At 55.4% G+C, this 18,193-nt stretch overlaps 5 protein-coding genes across 5 annotated transcripts; 3 read left to right on the forward strand and 2 right to left on the reverse strand.

Moving 5' to 3' along the window:
• Positions 1-128: 128 nt before the first annotated feature.
• Positions 129-1,801, reverse strand: CH63R_01987 (Heavy-metal-associated domain-containing protein; the record flags this gene model as incomplete). The annotated part of the gene is made up of 4 exons (XM_018296962.1): positions 129-673; positions 893-970; positions 1,287-1,416; positions 1,694-1,801. 4 exons carry the CDS (start codon positions 1,799-1,801, stop codon positions 129-131), a joined length of 861 nt encoding a protein of 286 aa, XP_018161778.1.
• A 696-nt stretch (positions 1,802-2,497) lies between these two features.
• CH63R_01988 (50S ribosomal protein L13) lies at positions 2,498-3,120 on the forward strand (the record flags this gene model as incomplete). Its single annotated transcript, XM_018296963.1, has 2 exons — positions 2,498-2,518; positions 2,602-3,120. The coding sequence occupies 2 exons, from the start codon at positions 2,498-2,500 to the stop codon at positions 3,118-3,120; spliced, it is 540 nt and encodes a 179-aa protein (XP_018161779.1).
• Positions 3,121-3,949: 829 nt separating this feature from the next.
• CH63R_01989 (Uricase) lies at positions 3,950-4,849 on the reverse strand (the record flags this gene model as incomplete). Its single annotated transcript, XM_018296964.1, has 1 exon — positions 3,950-4,849. The coding sequence occupies one exon, from the start codon at positions 4,847-4,849 to the stop codon at positions 3,950-3,952; it is 900 nt and encodes a 299-aa protein (XP_018161780.1).
• A 2,874-nt stretch (positions 4,850-7,723) lies between these two features.
• On the forward strand, positions 7,724-14,717 carry CH63R_01990 (Cytosolic regulator pianissimo; the record flags this gene model as incomplete). Its single annotated transcript, XM_018296965.1, has 13 exons — positions 7,724-8,673; positions 8,722-10,177; positions 10,229-11,958; positions 12,674-12,727; positions 12,791-12,972; positions 13,026-13,108; positions 13,168-13,552; positions 13,601-13,760; positions 13,807-13,957; positions 14,006-14,071; positions 14,119-14,227; positions 14,277-14,629; positions 14,679-14,717. The coding sequence occupies 13 exons, from the start codon at positions 7,724-7,726 to the stop codon at positions 14,715-14,717; spliced, it is 5,718 nt and encodes a 1,905-aa protein (XP_018161781.1).
• Positions 14,718-15,748: 1,031 nt separating this feature from the next.
• Positions 15,749-18,193, forward strand: CH63R_01991 (DEAD/DEAH box helicase; the record flags this gene model as incomplete). The annotated part of the gene is made up of 6 exons (XM_018296966.1): positions 15,749-15,891; positions 16,083-16,198; positions 16,254-17,222; positions 17,276-17,383; positions 17,826-17,954; positions 18,006-18,193. The coding sequence occupies 6 exons, from the start codon at positions 15,749-15,751 to the stop codon at positions 18,191-18,193; spliced, it is 1,653 nt and encodes a 550-aa protein (XP_018161782.1).

The raw sequence follows: 18,193 nt of genomic DNA on the forward strand, positions 1-18,193 counted from the left end.
CCGAGTCTAATATTCGGCTTTATCAACCGAGCTTCTTGGAAGTAAAACACATTGAGAATCTCTTGTTGATTTTATGGTCCATTTCGTATATCATCCGAGGGGTTCCCACGGTGTTCTCGGGATGAGATTTAGAGCATACCCTTATTGACTTCATCCTTCCTCTCCTCCCATAACGTCTTGCCGGTGCATGAGCAGACGGTCTTGTCGTTATCCCAAACGCCGGCACTCCTGGCAATCACGCCGACTACGGTGTCCAGGTCATTCTTCAATGACCCTGCAGACTCGTCTTGTCTTGAGACAACCATGGCATGGCCAATGACTTCCCAAATCTGAAAGGGCTTATCGAGGTACGCGCTGCCTCTGCCATCCTTGCCGATGTCAAAGACGCCCAAGAACCCCTTGGCGTTGACGGCGTCACCTTCGCTGCCCCCCGACCAGACAGGGCCCGTCGATGACGCGCCTTCGGCCAGGTTACCGTATTCACGGATGGTCGCACGGTAGGTGCCGGGGGCCACGCCGCGTAGCGTCAGGTCGATTAGCGTTGTGGTGGGGGAGACCTGCACCATTCTAGCCAGGCCCCTGACCTCTCGGTCTGATTCTTCGTCCAACTTTGAAGATGCAGGTTGGGCACCATTGGTACGGTAAAAGGACTCAAGGATGCTAACAGCCGCGCCTAGTCGGTCGTGAGCAAGCTATTTGACGACGTCCGGTGTTCTAAAATGGGCTAGTCTGGGTGCCACCCAGGTCTCGTCTGCCGATGCCAGTGCCGGCATGACAAGGCGAGATGGCTGGTATCAGGAAACAACTCTGTGCCCGCCAAGGGTTACAAGAGATGCAGCGACAGCTTGGATGAAAACGCCAGGAGGGTAAGGAGAGGCTTCAGTTGACTTACTGTTTGATCCTCCCGAGCCTCGCAGGATAGCGTCCCTCCCCGTGGCTTGGATAGCGTCAACGATCGAGGATGGTGCGGCTGCGAAACGTCGCCAAGGGTGTCAGCATCTATCACTTCCCAAACGATGAGGCGCCAATCTTGAGCCTATCCGACCGTCCCACGACGGGTGAGGTGGCAATGGAGCTTAGCTGTGACAGCTATGTCGAAAGAAAAGGAAAATGTGGAACTCTCAAGAAACCATCAAAAACAAAGGGGGGAAGCTTGGGAAAGTCTCGAAGGGTACGGCCAAAAGGAACAAGAGGAAACATTGGGGGGGGGGTTGTGAACGACACAGGCGTAGAAGACGAAGAACTCGAAAGAAAACCTTCAGAGTTTGCAGCAGAAGATGGCGTACCTGTGCCCTCAACAGAAAGCAATTGGTCCTCGAGGTTGGCCTCGACCTTAGTGATGCCCCCCAGCTTGTACAACGAGTCTGAAACGTCTTTGACGCAGCTGTCACATGTCATGGGGACGGCGAAAACGGTCTAGTCGGAGTTTTCGGACGTTTCATTAGCCATCACAGTTCTGAACGGCAACCTCCTTTGCTGTAGTGTACGGCCAGCGGTGAATATGCAAGCACACATACGCAAACCTCCGCCTCTTCTCCGGCGGGAGGGTACCATGAGGGGCGTTCGGCCAACCACATAAATGAATGAATGATAGGCAGCCCGAGGGGCAGGACCAAACTTGCGCGGGTGATGGGGGAACGGAAGGGAAGTGGAACGGATGAGGATAATTGAGAGCGAACACCCCTCAGCTCACCTGAAAAGGATATGATACGGTCATCGTGAAGGGTTGTCTGCTTCGCCGCAGTGGCCTTTGTAACACGGAGCGATAGTTGTGGAGGAAGTCAGGTAGGCAGTAGAGCATGCTCCGGCCTTGGCTTCTTGAGATGACAGTCCAAGGAACAAGTCAAAATCGTGATGGTTTTCGGGGGAGGGAAGATGGTTGTAAGTCCGTCACAGCCGAAGGTCGAGAAGATATTCCCGCCGAGGGCGAGCTGCGTTTGAGGAGGGGCGGAGCCAGATGCGCTTTTAATACGTCGGGTTGGTCTATCGTGGAGTACCTTCATTGATGACTTTGGGATAGTTGCTTTGAAATCGCCTTACCACACACACACTCCCACACAATTGCCCCTCCTCGTAGCGGAGGGCGAGAGCGCAATCGCATTGCTTTCTGCTTGTCCGCCCCACTACCAAGAAGACGCTCGGGCCAGCTGGTGCGCAGCTCGAAGAGAAAGGTACGTGATCGGAACCTGACCAGCTGTGGGCAAGCTGACTCACCGTCGATAGAACTTATCTTATCTTGATCCAGTCACCTGACAATGCTCGTGATATCGTCTCCAAATTTTTGGGAACTTAGCTCCGGTCATCGATTGGGTTGAATGAATATCGATCGCCAAACGACGCCGGACAGCGTAGCCTTCTGACGAGAACGAGATTAAATCAAAGTTTCCGCCGCCGTCCATACCTGATTTACAGGCTCTCCTCAATCGAACTAAATCACCCGCAGCACACGGCAAGACGGAGTTTCGGCTGAGGCGGCCAGCCCAGAACATACTTCACGATGTCGCAAACCATTGGCCTGGTAAGCTCTCCTCTCACCCCCCTTTTTCCCAATTGAACCTCCCATGCAAGTCGAGCCCGCTAACAACCTCATTCCCATTACAGACTCGCCTCTCCTACTCTCGGGTATGGCACCACGTCTCCGCCTCGGCCCCCCACGAGACCCTTTCGACCCAGCCGGGCGTCACTCCCCCGTCCCTTGGCCGCCTCGCCTCGCGCATCGCTGTGCTGCTGATGGGGAAGCACAAGCCGACCTGGGACCCCTCCACGGACTGCGGCGACTACGTCGTCGTAACGGACTGCGCGGCGCTGCATGTCACGGGCCGCAAGAAGTGGCAGAAGACGTACTACCGACACAACACCCGGCCAGGCTCCCTGCAGGCCGTCACCATGGACGTGCTGATGGCGAAGCACGGCGGCGCCGAGGTGCTGCGCAAGGCTGTCAGCGGCATGCTGCCCAAGAACAGGTTGCGCGCTCCTAGGCTGGCGAGGCTGAAGGCGTTTGAGGGCGAGGCCCACCCGTACAAAAAGAACGTCATCCGGTTCGGCGACGTTCCCGTCGGACAGCACGGGTGGGAGGAGCAGGTCAAGGCGATCCGGGAGGCGGATTCAGAGAGGATATGAGAGAGGTAGTGGTGGCGGTTGTGCTAGCGTGGTTCGAACGGGGAGAGGGCAAAGGGTTATGGGCTTGGTGAGTGAATGGAGCGGCCGTCTGTTCGGCATGTACACTCTGTATGAATAAGGGCATCTCAAATGGAAGTCTAATCGTTCTCAAATTTTGGATGGCGGCGCTTTCTGTGGTTCTGCGGAGACAGACGGCTGCAGTTGGTTTGTTCCGAGTTCATCACGAGACCACTCGAGAGGCGAGCTGCTGCTCCCGGGCTTCGTCGTTGGGCCTATACGATGGCAAGACTCTTGGCCGCATGTACTAGAGTCTTGCAGAGCGTTGTCGATTGGCGTGGGCTTCGCCCCAAAGTGTAAATCATGGTGGCCTGGGGCCCATTTAACCCCCCACATGTGAGCATCTATGGTTGAGATGGGCAGAACGCGGGATAGTAGGGCGAGAAAAGGGACCGCCCGTACACTATGTACTCTGCAAATTCATTTTGCTTGTATCCTCTTGAGATACGCAATCCGGGACATTTTGCAGCCGAGACTCACCAAGGCATTTCTTGCCTGACGATATCTAGGTTGTTGGATGCCGTTCGTGGAGTACATATAAGGCGAGTACACACGAAGAACATTGGGCCTGACCACCGTTTTACTGAGGATATCCAGATTTGTGATTTCATTTCCGATATGATGGTCTAGATTCATTGCTCATTACTGCTATAAAAAACAACCGGCCGAGTCTAGCCAGGGCATGGACGCCAGGATAAATGCAGATGCTAATTCCCTTGAAAATCATCTTGTCCTCTCTCACACGCTCTCTCATAGACTACAGCCGCACCTCTCACAACTTGGCCGTCTCGGGCTTGCGCCCGACCTCGCACTTGATGAGACCGTTGGGCCCGGACTGTGGGGCGTAGACCTCTGCGTCCTTGCCCGTGTTCTTGAGTCCCTTGTGCCAGCTGAGGTCAACCTCAAAGTAGTGCTTGTTGGGAAGGGAGTAGGTGGCGGTCAGGACCTCGGGGACGGCGGCGAGGATCTGCTCGCACATCTTGTACATTGTGTTCTGCACGCTGGCGCTCTCATCCTCGGCAAAGGTCTTCATAGTAATGTCGCGGGCTGCCTGCCACGCCGGGTCGAAGCGGGGCACGGCGGCCCTCACGGCGGCAAGGTCCGAAAACTTCCAGGTCCAGCCGGCGTCGACGTCGGTGGAAAGTATGCGGTCCCAGGTCTCGGGAAGGGTGGTGTACTCGTCGCGGACAAAGCCGTGGAAGGCGGAGCCGGTGGACTTGAGGACGGTGAGCTTCTGGATGGCGCTGGCGAGAGCTATGCCTTCATGGCGGGAGACGCGAGCCTCGACATTGCGAGTCTCCTCGCCGTCGCGGAAGAATGAGTGAGGGTGCGGCTTGCCGTCGATGGTCATGCGGGTCCAGCGGTGCTGGACGATCTTGATGTTGGCAGTGTGGATGTGGGCGTAGGTGTCGAGGAAGTGGGCGCCGAGGATGGAGGCGAAGAGCTCGGGAGGGTTGACGGGGTTCTCCTTGGCCTTGATGTAGATGGTGTTCTTGATGGAGTCAGTGGCGACGACGACGCTGTTGTCGGCGGCTGTGTACGACGTGTCGATGTCGCCCTCGAGCAGGCAGCAGACGGTCATTTCAGTGACGGTCTGGGTGGCGCCGTCGCGCTCGACCTTGTAGACGCGGACATTGTCCTTGCCGTAGCGGGCGGAGGCGAGGTAAGACATTGTGAATAAGAGTGTTGGTGAGAAGTGGGCGAGACAGAAAGATGATTGTCACGGTTTGACGATGGTGATGGTGATGATAATGTTGTTGTCACGGCAGATGATGAGATAGATAACGAGGATGAAACCACTGTGAGGGCTTTGGGGTAGCGATGATGAGGGCTGTGGTGATTGGACAATGAGACAGAAGACAAGAGCAAGAGCAAGAGTCAAGAGCGGAGGCGATGCTCGAGAGGGGAGGCAAAGTGTTTATATATATCAATCGGTTTCAGGGGAGGACGGCTGAGGTTTCTCAGTCTCCGTTTAGCTTCGTTGAACGTCACCCACCAACACCCGGGATACGGAAATCCAGAGATAGCGTAGTCGCGTCTTGAGCCGGCATGTTTGCTTCGCTTCTACAGGGTGCTATTGCCTACATACTGTAAGGGCCAATGGCGTGCGGCGGTCCAATAGCACTGGCCGAGCTGATCCGATCGCTGGATAGGGTCCGGCAGCCGTGGGGTAAGATGGTCTTATGGGTGACTAGTGGATCCCCCGGAGCCCGCCGATGCCCTTTGGCAAGCTAGGCAGGCAGGTCGCCGCATGCAGCCGCTCTCTGGACGGCTCTTTGCGGCCCCCGGCAGGCAACGAGCAATGGGCGGGACCAATTTTTCTTCTTTACTTTTCGTCGCTGGATGACTGAAGCAAACGCCTTCAGGTTTTTTTTTGGTAGGCTCGGTGTTTATCAAAGGTCATGTAGGGGGTCAAGCCGCAGAAACTTTTTTGTGTGTGTCTATGAGCCTCAATGGCCGGCTCCGAACATCACATCACACCCTCTGTAAGCTTGCCCCGTCGGTTGGTGACCGAATGTACCTAGCAAAAGCACATCATTCAAAGGACTTGTCAACCCCACCTCGTGCAAGACATCGCCTGTAAATCTCTGCCGCCGTTCTCCGGCCTGGTGTTAGGTTGAAGTGAAGTGAGAAGAGGCGAGGTCCACACCGGGGCCACCGCCATCTCGGGGCTGTGGATGTCAGACACAAGGGCCGAAGAAGCAAATCCCGTACGTGACCCTGACAGAAACGGGTTTGTTCAGGTAACGACCGTCGAAATGCAACCGATCCCTCGATGCTTGGCTTTTAGTCTTGTGGCGGAGACGCTCGAGTCTGGCCAGAAGATGCATGGTGGACGTCGCCGAGGCATCGAACGACTGTGGACGGGGGAGCCGGCCGTGTTTCAGCATTGGCGGTGGAAGTGGACGCTGTGGCGCGAGCAGCTTCAGAAGGCAAGGGCTTTCCTCGGGAGCAGGAGGAGGAGGGTAGCCTATGATTATCGGTCATCGGCGCGCCGCTCCCGTCTCTTTAACATTTCTCCATCTACAAAAGCGAGTTTCCTTTGCTTGGGCTTCTGGACGTTGAGATACTGTTCTCATGGATTTCTGAGTACATGGCGAACGAGCGCCTTGCTTACTGTCTATAGTGAACAGACAAGCGGGTGCACAATCTACAGTATAGATAAGTGCGGTCCCGAAGTTGCCTGATGGTTTCATTACAGAGGTTTGGTATCTGCATCTTATCAACAAGAGTCAAGAAACATGTACACTCTCAGCGAGCGTGCCACTGTCAACGACAACCACTTCAGCTCATGGACGCGTTCCCATTGGTTCCCTGGTGGGCCATCCCACTATCCGAGCCAGACACCGCAAGGCAAGGTGCGCGCACCAGGAGCAAGAGAACATGGCCCGTGCTTTCTGCGAAGTGGGTGAAGAAGCGAGCAGAAGCGGGGCGGGTTGAGTACCTTGGGCACGAGCGAACAGAAGCAAGAGAAGCCAGCCCTGCAGTAAATCGCGACAAGTTCTACTATAGCATTGGCCGTAGGTAGGTTAGATATCTACCCAGTAGGAAAAGACAAATCGGTAAATTGAGTGCATGCATAGGTCCGATTGCAATAACTCCAACACCACGACTTGGTCTTGCCGTCGACGTACAAAGTGAAGTACCCCATCAGTTGGTACGATACCTCTTCGATGACAGTCTGTCTGACACTACCACGACCTATGCCTGCCCGCCTTGGGTTAGACCTCGCGACGTCGGCCTTCTGACACTGCACCCCCAACTCAACAAGCGACCCCTGACCACCCACACCAGACATCGATACCATTGGAGCAGCACCGTTGGCACGACCATAAACCCATACACGCGCAACGCACCACGGCAGCGGTAGAGGCATATGTACCTCCACTGCTCCTGAGCCAGCAGGTTTGGGGCCCAGCGACCAAGCGCCGCGGGCCGTCAACCGTGAACTGTGAACTGGCAGCCACGCCGAGCCATCGCACAACGCCCAAGTCCCTGACGACGCCATACTTCATTATTCTTTACGAGCAATTAAATTCCATACCTTCTCATTCCCATTCACCTTCGGGTACCGTTGGTTGTCTTGAAACGACCTGCCGCAACGGGCAATTGCGGAACAAACCCCACGATCGACACACATAGCCTCAGCATTGAATCCCCATCGCATCTCCACCCGGAGTGACTGACGACCTGCCCTTGTCTTGGATTGGCTCTGCAGGTGGCCGTCCGACTTCAACCATCTACGCCCAACAGCCTGCGACCCGACTATTCACCCGATTGATAACTGTCTACAGTTGCATTTTCACGGTCTTCGACGACTGCACTCACATCAAATCCCACGTTGGTACATCCGTCACGAAAGAACCCATATTGATCGGCGGCCGTCCCTTACTCCGCGCGAACGACGAATTCGACGAATCATCCCCCTTCCTAGATAAAACAACAACCACACATATCAAGCCGTCTCGCGATAACAGTCGCCCGAATGCAACGACCTACGGAGAAGCCCCGGAAAAAGGTGGTATCATAGAGAGGTTTCACCGTCATGCTGGGCGCCTCCAGCCAGTCTCAAAAGGCACTGTCGCCTCAGCAGTCTGCATCGAGCGTCAACACCCTCAACCCACGACCGAGTTTCGAGCGCGAAGCGAGCGCGGGCGGCCTCCAGCCGCCCTCTGCCTCTGCCAATGCATCAAGAAGCCTGGGCGCGTCGGGCGTCAGCTTCGGCCCGCGAGGCTCCTCGCTCAACCCCTCCATCGCGCCCGGGAGCTTCAGTTCTGAGCTGCGCAGCCAGATGATGCCATCTCGTTCTGGCTCCCGGGGCGATATCTACAGCATCGATAAGGTCGACGAGGAAGATTCCGCCACGGCTGCCGAGCAGACACTTGCAGCTCTCAGAGAACAGCTGAATCGGGAGATGAAAATCAAGGATGGGAGCGAAAACATGTTGGAAGCTTTGAATGCGAAGAAGGCGAAGCAGACAAAAGAGCAAAGGGCCAAGGTCGAAGCCGAGCTCAACGCGTCCAATCAGCGGATCAAGATTCTGCGGCAGAAGATTGCAGACGCTTCGAGGTTCAAGCCGACGCCGACGACTCCAACGAGACAGAGGACCAACGATGCGCTGTATTCTTCCGCCAACAATGGACTGCGCTCTCCGCCCAGTGCCTCTCGCAGTGGTGCTGGGTCCGACAACGAGGAGGCGGCCGAGCAATCGCCCACCTTTCTTCTAGCCGAGTTGCTTCAGGCCCTAGAGCAGGAGGGTATGCCTCCAGAATACTATGTCAGCCGGGGCAACAGCCTAGTCGACTTGTTCAGACGACACCCCACCCTCAAGTATGACCTGGTATGGTCTGTCTTTGGTCTGCGTATGCAGGTCATGCTCCTCAGCGAGGCCAGAGAAGTAGTAGCCGCTGGCTACCGCATGATCCGATATGCCATCTCAGATGTGGCCTCCCTAAAAAAGATCCGCAGCTTGAATACTGACATCATTGTTGTGACGTAAGTAGGAGGCTCACCTTCTTTGGGGACCCGGCTGACATAAAGCAGATCTTTGATCAAAGACCGCAAGGCTGATCTGGAGCGCGAGCAGGCTCTGAAGTTTGTCAGAGCCTTCTTGGATGTAAAAGACGGAGTCAAAGAATTGTCGCGCGCCGTGGTTCGAACTGTGGCTGCTGTTGCTGAGCAGGCTGAAGACCGCCTGCGGTCCATCTGCCTGGAGACGCTTGCTGAGATCATGCTTCGTGACCCTGCCCTAGCAGTCGCATCTGGTGGCCTGGCACCACTCTCTGAGGCCTTGATCGAAGGTACCTACAAGTCGCCAGAGTCACTCACAACATCTTACATGCATGTTTTGGACAGTCCGCAGAAGAGGGTTTACCTGCGCTCTGGTTATGATCTGGAGGTCCTCTTCACAGCGTTCACAGACATTGTCTTGGCCAACGAGACTTTGTTGAAACAAAATGCCAAGGCCATCACCAAGATTCTCAAGAGCTGGCCTGGTCTGATGATACTGACAATGCACGAATCCCGCGCTCTCAAGTCGCTGCTGACCAGCATGGTACTTCCCCAGCCCACCATCCGAGAAACCGTCATCGATCTCGTCTACCTACTCCTTCGGATCAAATCTCCTTCGTGGGCTTCCTCATTTCTTGCTGGCCGCCGCTTGACGACGTACGGACGGGTTGCTAGCCTCAAGTCCATCCCGAACCAGACTTCATCAGCGACGTTGTCCCCCATGGAAGAAGATAGCGGAGAGCAGAACTTCATGGACCACTACACCGCCCTTCTTCTGGCAACATTCGTCAAGGCCGGGCTTCTGGAAAACCTCCTCCAGGTCGCACGGACCAGCGAGCCGCAGTTGTCAAGGAAGACATGCCTCCTTATCGGAGAGGTGCTGAAGCTTTCAAGCAGGCTCCTTCCCTCATCATGGAGCAACGATCTCCCTCTGCTTCCAGAATTGTTCGCCGCCGCCACCCAGTTCAAAGACGACAACCGATTCATTGCCTCCGGTATAGTTTATCAGATTAGCTCGGTGAGCAGGACACTGTACAGGAGCTCGCCGTCTGTTGCCACAGCTGGAACCCTGCCGTCCAATGACAGCATGGGCAATCTCGCGGACATGCATCGCAAAAGCAACGCCGGGACTGTGGTTCAAGAGGGCGCAATCCGACAGCTCCTGGTTGAGTCTAACGTCTTGAACAGCTCCAACTATTTGAAGTGGAACTGGGACGTCATTTCGCGAATAATCGAAGGGCCGCTTCAAGATGGAAAGCGGCTGGACGAGGTCAACAGAGTGTCCAAATTCATGAACAGGATCATGAGCTTCTACCGGCCTTTTAAGCACAGGTTCTCTGATCTCTCGAGCAACAAAAACACGCAAAAGTACGTCAGGGTAGGATGTGCTTTGATGCATACTCTCCTACAGTCCCACGAGGGTGTCGACTACTTGCAGGATCATAAGATGTTGCGGCAGATAGCCGAGTGTCTAGCTCAATGCGACCCGGTAAGCGTCACGCTACTTACATCCCGGGCATAAGACTGACACCCTTCGCAGAGCAGCGGGCTGACGTCGACGGACCCTATGTTCTCTCCTGGTCGCCTGCAAAGCACGCTTTGCGCTGGCTACTTCCCCATGCTCGGCGTCCTCAGCGGTGACCCCAGGGGCTTGGAGCTTCTGCAGCGTTGGAGAATGTTCAACATGATGTATCATATCCTCGGCCACAAGCAGCGCCCCGACCTGATCAAGCTGCTGCTCTCCAACTTCGACTACAGCATCCCAGGCCACCCGCGGGTGCTTATAGAGCAAGCATTGACTTCTGGTACGAGAGAGATTCGCATCACGGCGACGAACGCTCTGCGAAAGTATGCGACTCGGCCTTTCGATGCGTCACAATCTTCCCACGGAAAGGTTGACTGGAAGTGGGCAATCGAAAAGCTGTGTGACCAGCTGTACGACCCCGAGGTAGAGGTCTGCCGCACCGCGGTTAAGATCCTCGAGAAGGCATGCAACAAGAAGGCATACCTGGAATACGTTGTCCAGTGCCGTCCAACAATGGACCACTTGGGAGAAATCGGCGCCCCTCTCCTCCTGCGGTTCCTGTCTTCTTCCATCGGCTACCACTACCTCGATGGCGTCGATTATATCAGCAACGAAATGGACGACTGGTTCCTCGGCCGGAACGACTCGTACGTTGGAGTGATCGAGACCAGCTTGGCCAAGGCGTTCCTCGAGAATCCGGAGGAGCATCAGAACCGCATGAACATGGTGGACGAGGCTCAAGCGGAGGCGGAGCCAGAGAATCACATTCCGCCGCACTTCTATCGCGAGCTCGCACGCACCCAAGAAGGCTGCAAGCTACTCAGCGACAAGGGACACTTCGCCGAGTTTGCCAGCACCATCAAAGAGTATGGGATGCAGTCGGAAGATCCAGAGCTCTTGTTGAAAGTCAAGGCGTCAATGTGGGCCGTTGGCAATGTCGGATCGATGGAGCTCGGTGCCCCTTTTATCGAATCATGCGACGTTGTGGAGGACATTGTGAAGATTGCCGAAGAGCACGAGGTCATGAGTCTGCGCGGCACCGCTTTCTTCGTGCTTGGACTGATCTCTAGATCCGCTCACGGCCTGGAGATCCTTTCAGAGTGCGGATGGGACGCAAATCTTTCGCCCAGGGGAGAGTCCTTGGGCTTCTGCATCCCTAACAACCTGTCCAGGTTCTTCTCGTTCAAGCCCTGGGATCACGCCATCGCCTCCAAGATCACGTTGCCAGACTCGCAGAAGACGTTTCTGACTCCGCCGCCAGCCACGGTAGCGCGTCCGCCTTTGGAGAAGGAAGAGCTGCCGGCCTTCACCAACGAACTAGCCACCAACCAACGAATCCTCGATCTTGTCGTTGATCTCGGTAACATGGTGTTGTACAAACGCGCCATGGGCGAGCTGATGCAGATCAGGCAGCACAAGGTGCCGGGTTTCAGATGCCCAAAGATGTTCAAGCGCGTCATGACGATGCTCGAATACAACCACTACCGTTTACCTATCAGACGAATGGTACTAGAGATGTTCGACAAGAGCGTCCTCCGGCGGATTGTCTTTGGCGAAGACAGCGACAGTGGGTCTGATGAGAACGAGGACGACGGAGTCAATGATTCATCATCTGGCGACGAGAACCGAACAGAGAGGCAGAGGAGCATTTCGGATCCTTCAGAGCTAGGAAAGGACACCCCGACGAGGGCGGAGCGGTCGAACAGCCAAAGCTCGGCAGACACGGAGAGCTCGGCGGGGACGGCGTAAGGCTCCATCGACTCGTTACATCGGCACATTTTCCTCAGACAACTTGGCATGCGCGACGAAAGCAGACGGGTGGATATTGAGATGCGCCAGACACCATGATGAGGCGTTTTGCTTTTGGCTTTTCTTGTACTATATCTCGGGACTTTGGGGATGGATATGTCTGGTCTGGCAAACCGTCCGATGTCTTGCCCAGAAAGAAGACTTTCAGAAATCACGACTTGCTGTCAGAGCGAGCAATGGATATGATGGAGGCGGGTTGGCTGTCTGCATTTCGATTCCCAGGGAGTAGGGTGTGTCGGCAGGGTAGGTAGGCAATTTCAAAAGTGGCTTCTTCTTCATTTGAAGACTTCAGTGTTGAAGTCCGCGGGCTTGTGATGTAATGGCTATGTGCCAGTGCCAACGTCAATCGCGAGAGATTCCTTACGTGATGCGGTTGCCCACAATCTGAACGTTTTGGTCACTGGACCGTTGAGAGGTGCGCGTACCCGTACATCCATCGGAGGGGGGTATTGTAAAATCTTGGACCCGCCCCCACCTTGAGTGACATCCACGAACCACGGGCGCTCCAACATTAACCGCCATCCTCCATCCCGTCCCAGTCGGAAAGGTGTTCTCGGCAACCTGCAGTAACACTTGTACGACGAATCGGACCGTATAGACCAACACCGATAACGTTCACTCTGGTCGATTACGACTGGTACTAGCGCTCAGTATGGTTCAGGGACGGGTTCTCGTTATTGCCGGCTCTGACAGCTCGGGGGGGGCGTGAGTAACTCCATCCCATCAAGCCAATTTGAAGGTCCAAAACTGAAATGAGACAATCTATAGCGGTCTAGAGGCAGACCAAAAGGTGATCGCGGCTCACGGCTGCTATGCCATGACCGCCACGACGGCCCTGACGGCACAGGACACTACCGGCGTGCACGACATTCACCATGTGCCACAGGAGTTCTTGGTTAAACAGATTGACGCCTGCGTCGGCGACATTGGCGTCGATGTTGTCAAAACCGGTGGGATAGGTGCATACCGCTGGGAGGGGTTCTCGGGAACTGACTGAGTCTAGGTATGCTGGCTTCTCCTACAACGATAGGTACAGTAGTCGAGGCTCTCAAGAGGCACAAAATCCCCAGGGTGGTCGTAGACCCGGTATGCGCTGCCTTCTTTTCCATCAGTTTCGGGGAGTGTTCGCCTTACAGTAACGACAGGTCATGATCGCAACTAGCGGTGCGGAGCTTCTTCCCCGCGAAGCCGTCGCCGAGCTGCTGGACGGTCTCCTAAGGCTCACAACCGTCCTCACGCCCAACATCCCCGAGGCGAAGCTCATCCTTGAAGACTCGGGTTACAAGTCCATCGAGGTGAAGAGCGTCAGGGACCTCGACGAGATGGCAAGGTCCGTCCAGGCGCTCGGTCCCGAGTGGGTGCTCGTCAAGGGCGGACATGCGCCGTTTAAGGCAGACTTCACTGTGGCTGAGACGGAGGAGGAGAAGGCTATCGTTGTTGACGTGCTCTACGGACAGGGAGAGTTCTTGCATATCCAGAGCCCTTATCAGAGTTCCACGAACACGCACGGAACAGGCTGCTCGCTCGCTTGTGGGTAAAGCCGTTTCGTTGGGGGTGGAAAATACTGACACATGGTAGCTGCCATCGCGTCGAACCTCGCCAAAGGTCTCAGTGTACCTGAAGCAGCTAGATCAGCTTGTCGATACATCGAGGCTGCGATCAAAACCGCTCCAGGCTTCGGCAAGGGACATGGACCGTTGAACCACTTCCATTCGGTTCAGACACTTCCATTTGCGCCGTACGACCTCCGATCCTCTAGGAAGACCGATACTGACTAGCAACAGGGGACGGTTCATTGAGTATATGCTCGCACGAACCGATGTCAAAGATGTGTGGAAAACGTTCGTTTACCACCCCTTCGTCATGGCCATGGGCGATGGCACGCTGCCTATGGATTCCTTCAAAAAATACCTCATCCAAGACTACCTCTACCTCGTATGTCTCTGGTCATTTGGCCAAGATCTTTTGCTGACATATTCAAAGGTCCATTTTGCCAGAGCTAATGCCCTGGCGTCGTACAAGGCCAAGAACATTGCGGACATTGCAGCTGTGGGTACTAGATGTCGCCGTGATGGGATATACATTGACCTCGCCAGGGCGCTACCATCGTCAGTCACATCACTCGTGAGATGAGCTTGCACATCGACTACTGCAAAGATTTCGGCATCACCGTGCCTGAGATTGAGGCAACCGAAGAGCATCAAGGTCAGTTGTCTGCTAGCCGGTTTCAAGTTCGTCGTCTAACGAAGCACAGCCTGCACGGCGTACACACGTTACGTTCTCGACGTGGGAATGAGCGAGGACTGGATCGCCCTGCAAATGGCGCTGGCCCCTTGTCTTCTCGGATACGGCGCCGTGGCCAAGCAGCTTCACGGCGATGCCAAGACCAAACGCGACGACAACACGTACTGGAAGTGGATAGAGAACTACGTTGCTGATGACTACGTTGGGGCCGTCAAGACCGGATCAGGTGCGTGGTGCTTCGACAGCGGTTTGACGAAGCGCAGAGTTGCTGACCAGAGGACAGAGTTGATCGAGAGGCATGCCGTCTTGCAGTCCCCGTCGAGTATCGAGCGGCTGGTCAAGATTTTCATTCATGGAACCAAGGTATGGCGCCCGTCCCACAACCCTCGAGCATTTAATGACTGTGACGCAGATGGAAATTGGCTTCTGGGAGATGTTTCCTTCCCGATGAGAAATCCCCTGCCAGGCTATTGCTTGATGGGATGCAACAGAGTACATGAAAAAGACAGGCCTTCGAACAAAGGCAGTAGACAAAGAAACCCCAACTAGGAACGTCTGCAACCATACTTCCAGCATGCATGACTGACTTGGAACATGGCCAACGCATCCGATTGTCGTCATCCTGGCGCTCAAACAGCCACAAACACGAAACTCACACACTGTAGTAGATCAACGCCTATATAATTTGTCCAAGAAGGGGATTAGAAGGAGAACAAGAAGAAGATGGAAAAAATACAAGGTAGGAGGTCAATAACAATCTTGCAGCGTAGTGCAGAAGCTTCACATGTCGTTTGATGCATTGTGCTGTGCTTCATTTTCTTTGACAGTTCGGGTGTACATGCTGCTGTCCCATTTTTGACAGAGGCTGAGTGAGAACTGCATGAGGGAAGAGATACCCTGCCAGCGGAGGCTCGTCCGAGAACCAACCGAATTTCAATCAAAGGTGGTATCCGCAGTTCAAATGCAAAATCTGAGAAGGGTTTTCTGGAAAGCAGAAATCTGGAGACCCCCGGCGAGAAAGACCCGAGAGTCAAGAACCTTGTTGCAGAATTGGTGGAGGTGCCTTATCGCGAGTCATATCCACTATCTTATCCGGTCGATGATAGAGAAGGAGCGGGTCCACGTGCATGGAGTACGTATCTTTTTCGCCTTAGCAGGGTCCTCTAGCAGCCTCTGCCTCGAAAAGTTTTGGCAGGCAAGAAAAAAATTCACCCCGGACCGCCTTCCCTCGCGCTCCCCAAAACCTTCCGTCCTCCTGTTCTTTCTTCCCCCTTCCCTCGTCCGCATCCCTCTCTTCTCCATCTCACAAACTCCCATCCGCATCTCAACGCAACAACAGTCTTCTTTTTCGGTTCACTCCAGAAAAGGACTTCAACCCTGCGTTTCTCTCCCCACGGTCTTTCTATCTTCCTTTGACACTTCGCTTACGCGAAGATCAACAACTACCCTCAGACACTTGCACACTCTCTTCACCTAGCAAACATGTCCTACGGCGGCGGATACGGTGGCGGCGGTCGCGGCGGCGGTGGCGGCTACGGAGGAGGTGGTGGTGGCTACGGCGGTGGTCGCGATCGCAGTGACAGAGGCGGTCGCGATGGCGGCTACGGCGGTGGTGGTTTCAACGGGTAAGCATTGATTCCATTCCCGAAGATTGTCGGTCGGGTTCGCAAGGCTTCTGCGGCCTTGGCGCCACGCCCTCCGCTGGTGCCTGCGACGAACCCGCATTGTCGCGTCTCGATATGAACGTGACTTGGGATCGCGGCATCGACGGTTGCAAACCATTTTTCTTCATACAGAGAACCAACTAACAGTCCAGTGACAGCAACGGCTACGGTGGTGGCGGTGGTGGTTACGGTGGTGGTGGTTACGGCGGCGGCGGCGGCGGCGACCGCATGAACAACCTTGGCGCCGGCCTTCGCACGCAAGAATGGGGTCAGCACTTCCACGTCCATGCTGCATCAAAACAAACAAGCTAACGATCAAACAGACATCAACACGATGCCCAAGTTCGAGAAGTCTTTCTACAAGGAGCACGATGAGGTCGCCAACCGCAGCCCCGAGGATGTCGAGGCCTTCCGCCGCAAGCATCAGATTGCCATTGCTGGCAGCGATGTTCCCAAGCCTGTCGAGACCTTCGACGAGGCTGGATTCCCCAGATATGTCATGGACGAGGTCAAGGCCCAGGGCTTCCCCGCTCCCACCGCCATTCAATCCCAGGGTTGGCCTATGGCTCTCTCCGGTCGCGATGTCGTCGGTATTGCCGAGACTGGTTCCGGAAAGACGCTCACCTACTGCCTTCCCGCCATCGTTCACATCAACGCCCAGCCCCTCTTGGCCCCCGGCGATGGTCCCATCGTCCTGATCCTTGCTCCCACCCGTGAGCTCGCGGTCCAGATTCAGCAGGAGATTTCCAAGTTCGGCAAGTCCTCTCGCATTCGCAACACTTGTGTCTACGGTGGTGTCCCCAAGGGCCCCCAGATCCGCGACCTCTCTCGCGGTGTCGAGGTCTGCATTGCAACCCCCGGACGTCTCATCGACATGCTCGAGGCTGGCAAGACCAACCTGCGCAGAGTCACCTACCTGGTTCTCGACGAGGCTGATCGCATGCTGGATATGGGTTTCGAACCCCAAATTCGCAAGATTATCGGCCAGATTCGCCCCGACCGTCAGACCCTCATGTGGTCTGCCACTTGGCCCAAGGAGGTCCGCGCCCTTGCCTCAGACTTCCTCACCGACTTCATCCAGGTCAACATCGGCTCCATGGAGCTGGCTGCCAACCACCGCATCACCCAGGTTGTCGAGGTGGTCAACGAGAGCGAGAAGCGTGATCGCATGATCAAGCACCTCGAGAAGATGATGGACAACAAGGAGAACAAGGTTCTCATCTTCGTCGGCACCAAGCGTGTTGCCGATGAGATCACCCGATTCCTTCGCCAGGACGGATGGCCCGCGCTTTGTATGTCATTTCCACTCTCGCCTTTGTTTGAATACACTAACCGGTACTTCCAGCCATCCACGGTGACAAGCAGCAGAACGAGCGTGACTGGGTTCTGGACCAGTTCAAGACGGGCAAGAGCCCTATCATGGTCGCTACCGACGTCGCGTCGCGTGGTATTGGTGAGTATCACATCCCCCCAACCTACATGGCAACTTCCAGCAGCCTCGTGCTGTGCTTTACTCTTATGTCTAGGGGCTCTCTTGATTGCGCACTCTTGCCTGATGCATTCGTGTTTCCTTGGTTCTCTCTGCTCCTGCGTGGAGTCTTGGTCTGGTGTGTAGCCTTTGGCTCGCTATACTCGCTGTTCCACTCTTGTGCCTCCCATATGCCAATGGTACAAGCGTGGATGTGGCATATCTTGATTCGATCAAGTTGTCCCCAAGATTCCCCAAGCCCGAGGACCCGGTACACTGAACTTTCCAGGATGGCATTTGACGCAGACGGACTGCCCTGTCTTCGACGGAGTGAAAGACGGCCCGATATGATTACCAAACATACCTGGTTCCATGCTGGAACGTTGCTATACACACCGTGAGGCGTTATGCTAACCCATTCATCAAGATGTTCGCAACATTACTCACGTGCTGAACTACGACTACCCCAACAACTCGGAGGACTACATCCACCGTATCGGCCGTACCGGTCGTGCTGGTGCCTTGGGTACCGCCGTTACCTTCTTCACCACTGACAGTGAGTTCTCCTGTCTTCCACCTTTCGTTCCTTGACGCTAACTTTTTGCAGACTCCAAGCAGGCTCGCGACCTCGTCAACGTCCTCAGGGAAGCCAAGCAGGAGATTGACCCTCGTCTCGCTGAGATGACCCGCTACGGCGGCGGTGGTGGTGGTGGTCGCTACGGCGGCTGGGGCCGTGGCCGCGGTGGTGGCCGTGGCGGTGGCGGTGGTCGTACGTTCTTCATCCCAAAGTCTTAG

The sequence above is a fragment of the Colletotrichum higginsianum genome, chromosome 2 (genome assembly GCF_001672515.1).
Source record: "Colletotrichum higginsianum IMI 349063 chromosome 2, whole genome shotgun sequence".
Classification (NCBI taxonomy): Eukaryota; Fungi; Ascomycota; class Sordariomycetes; order Glomerellales; family Glomerellaceae; genus Colletotrichum; species Colletotrichum higginsianum.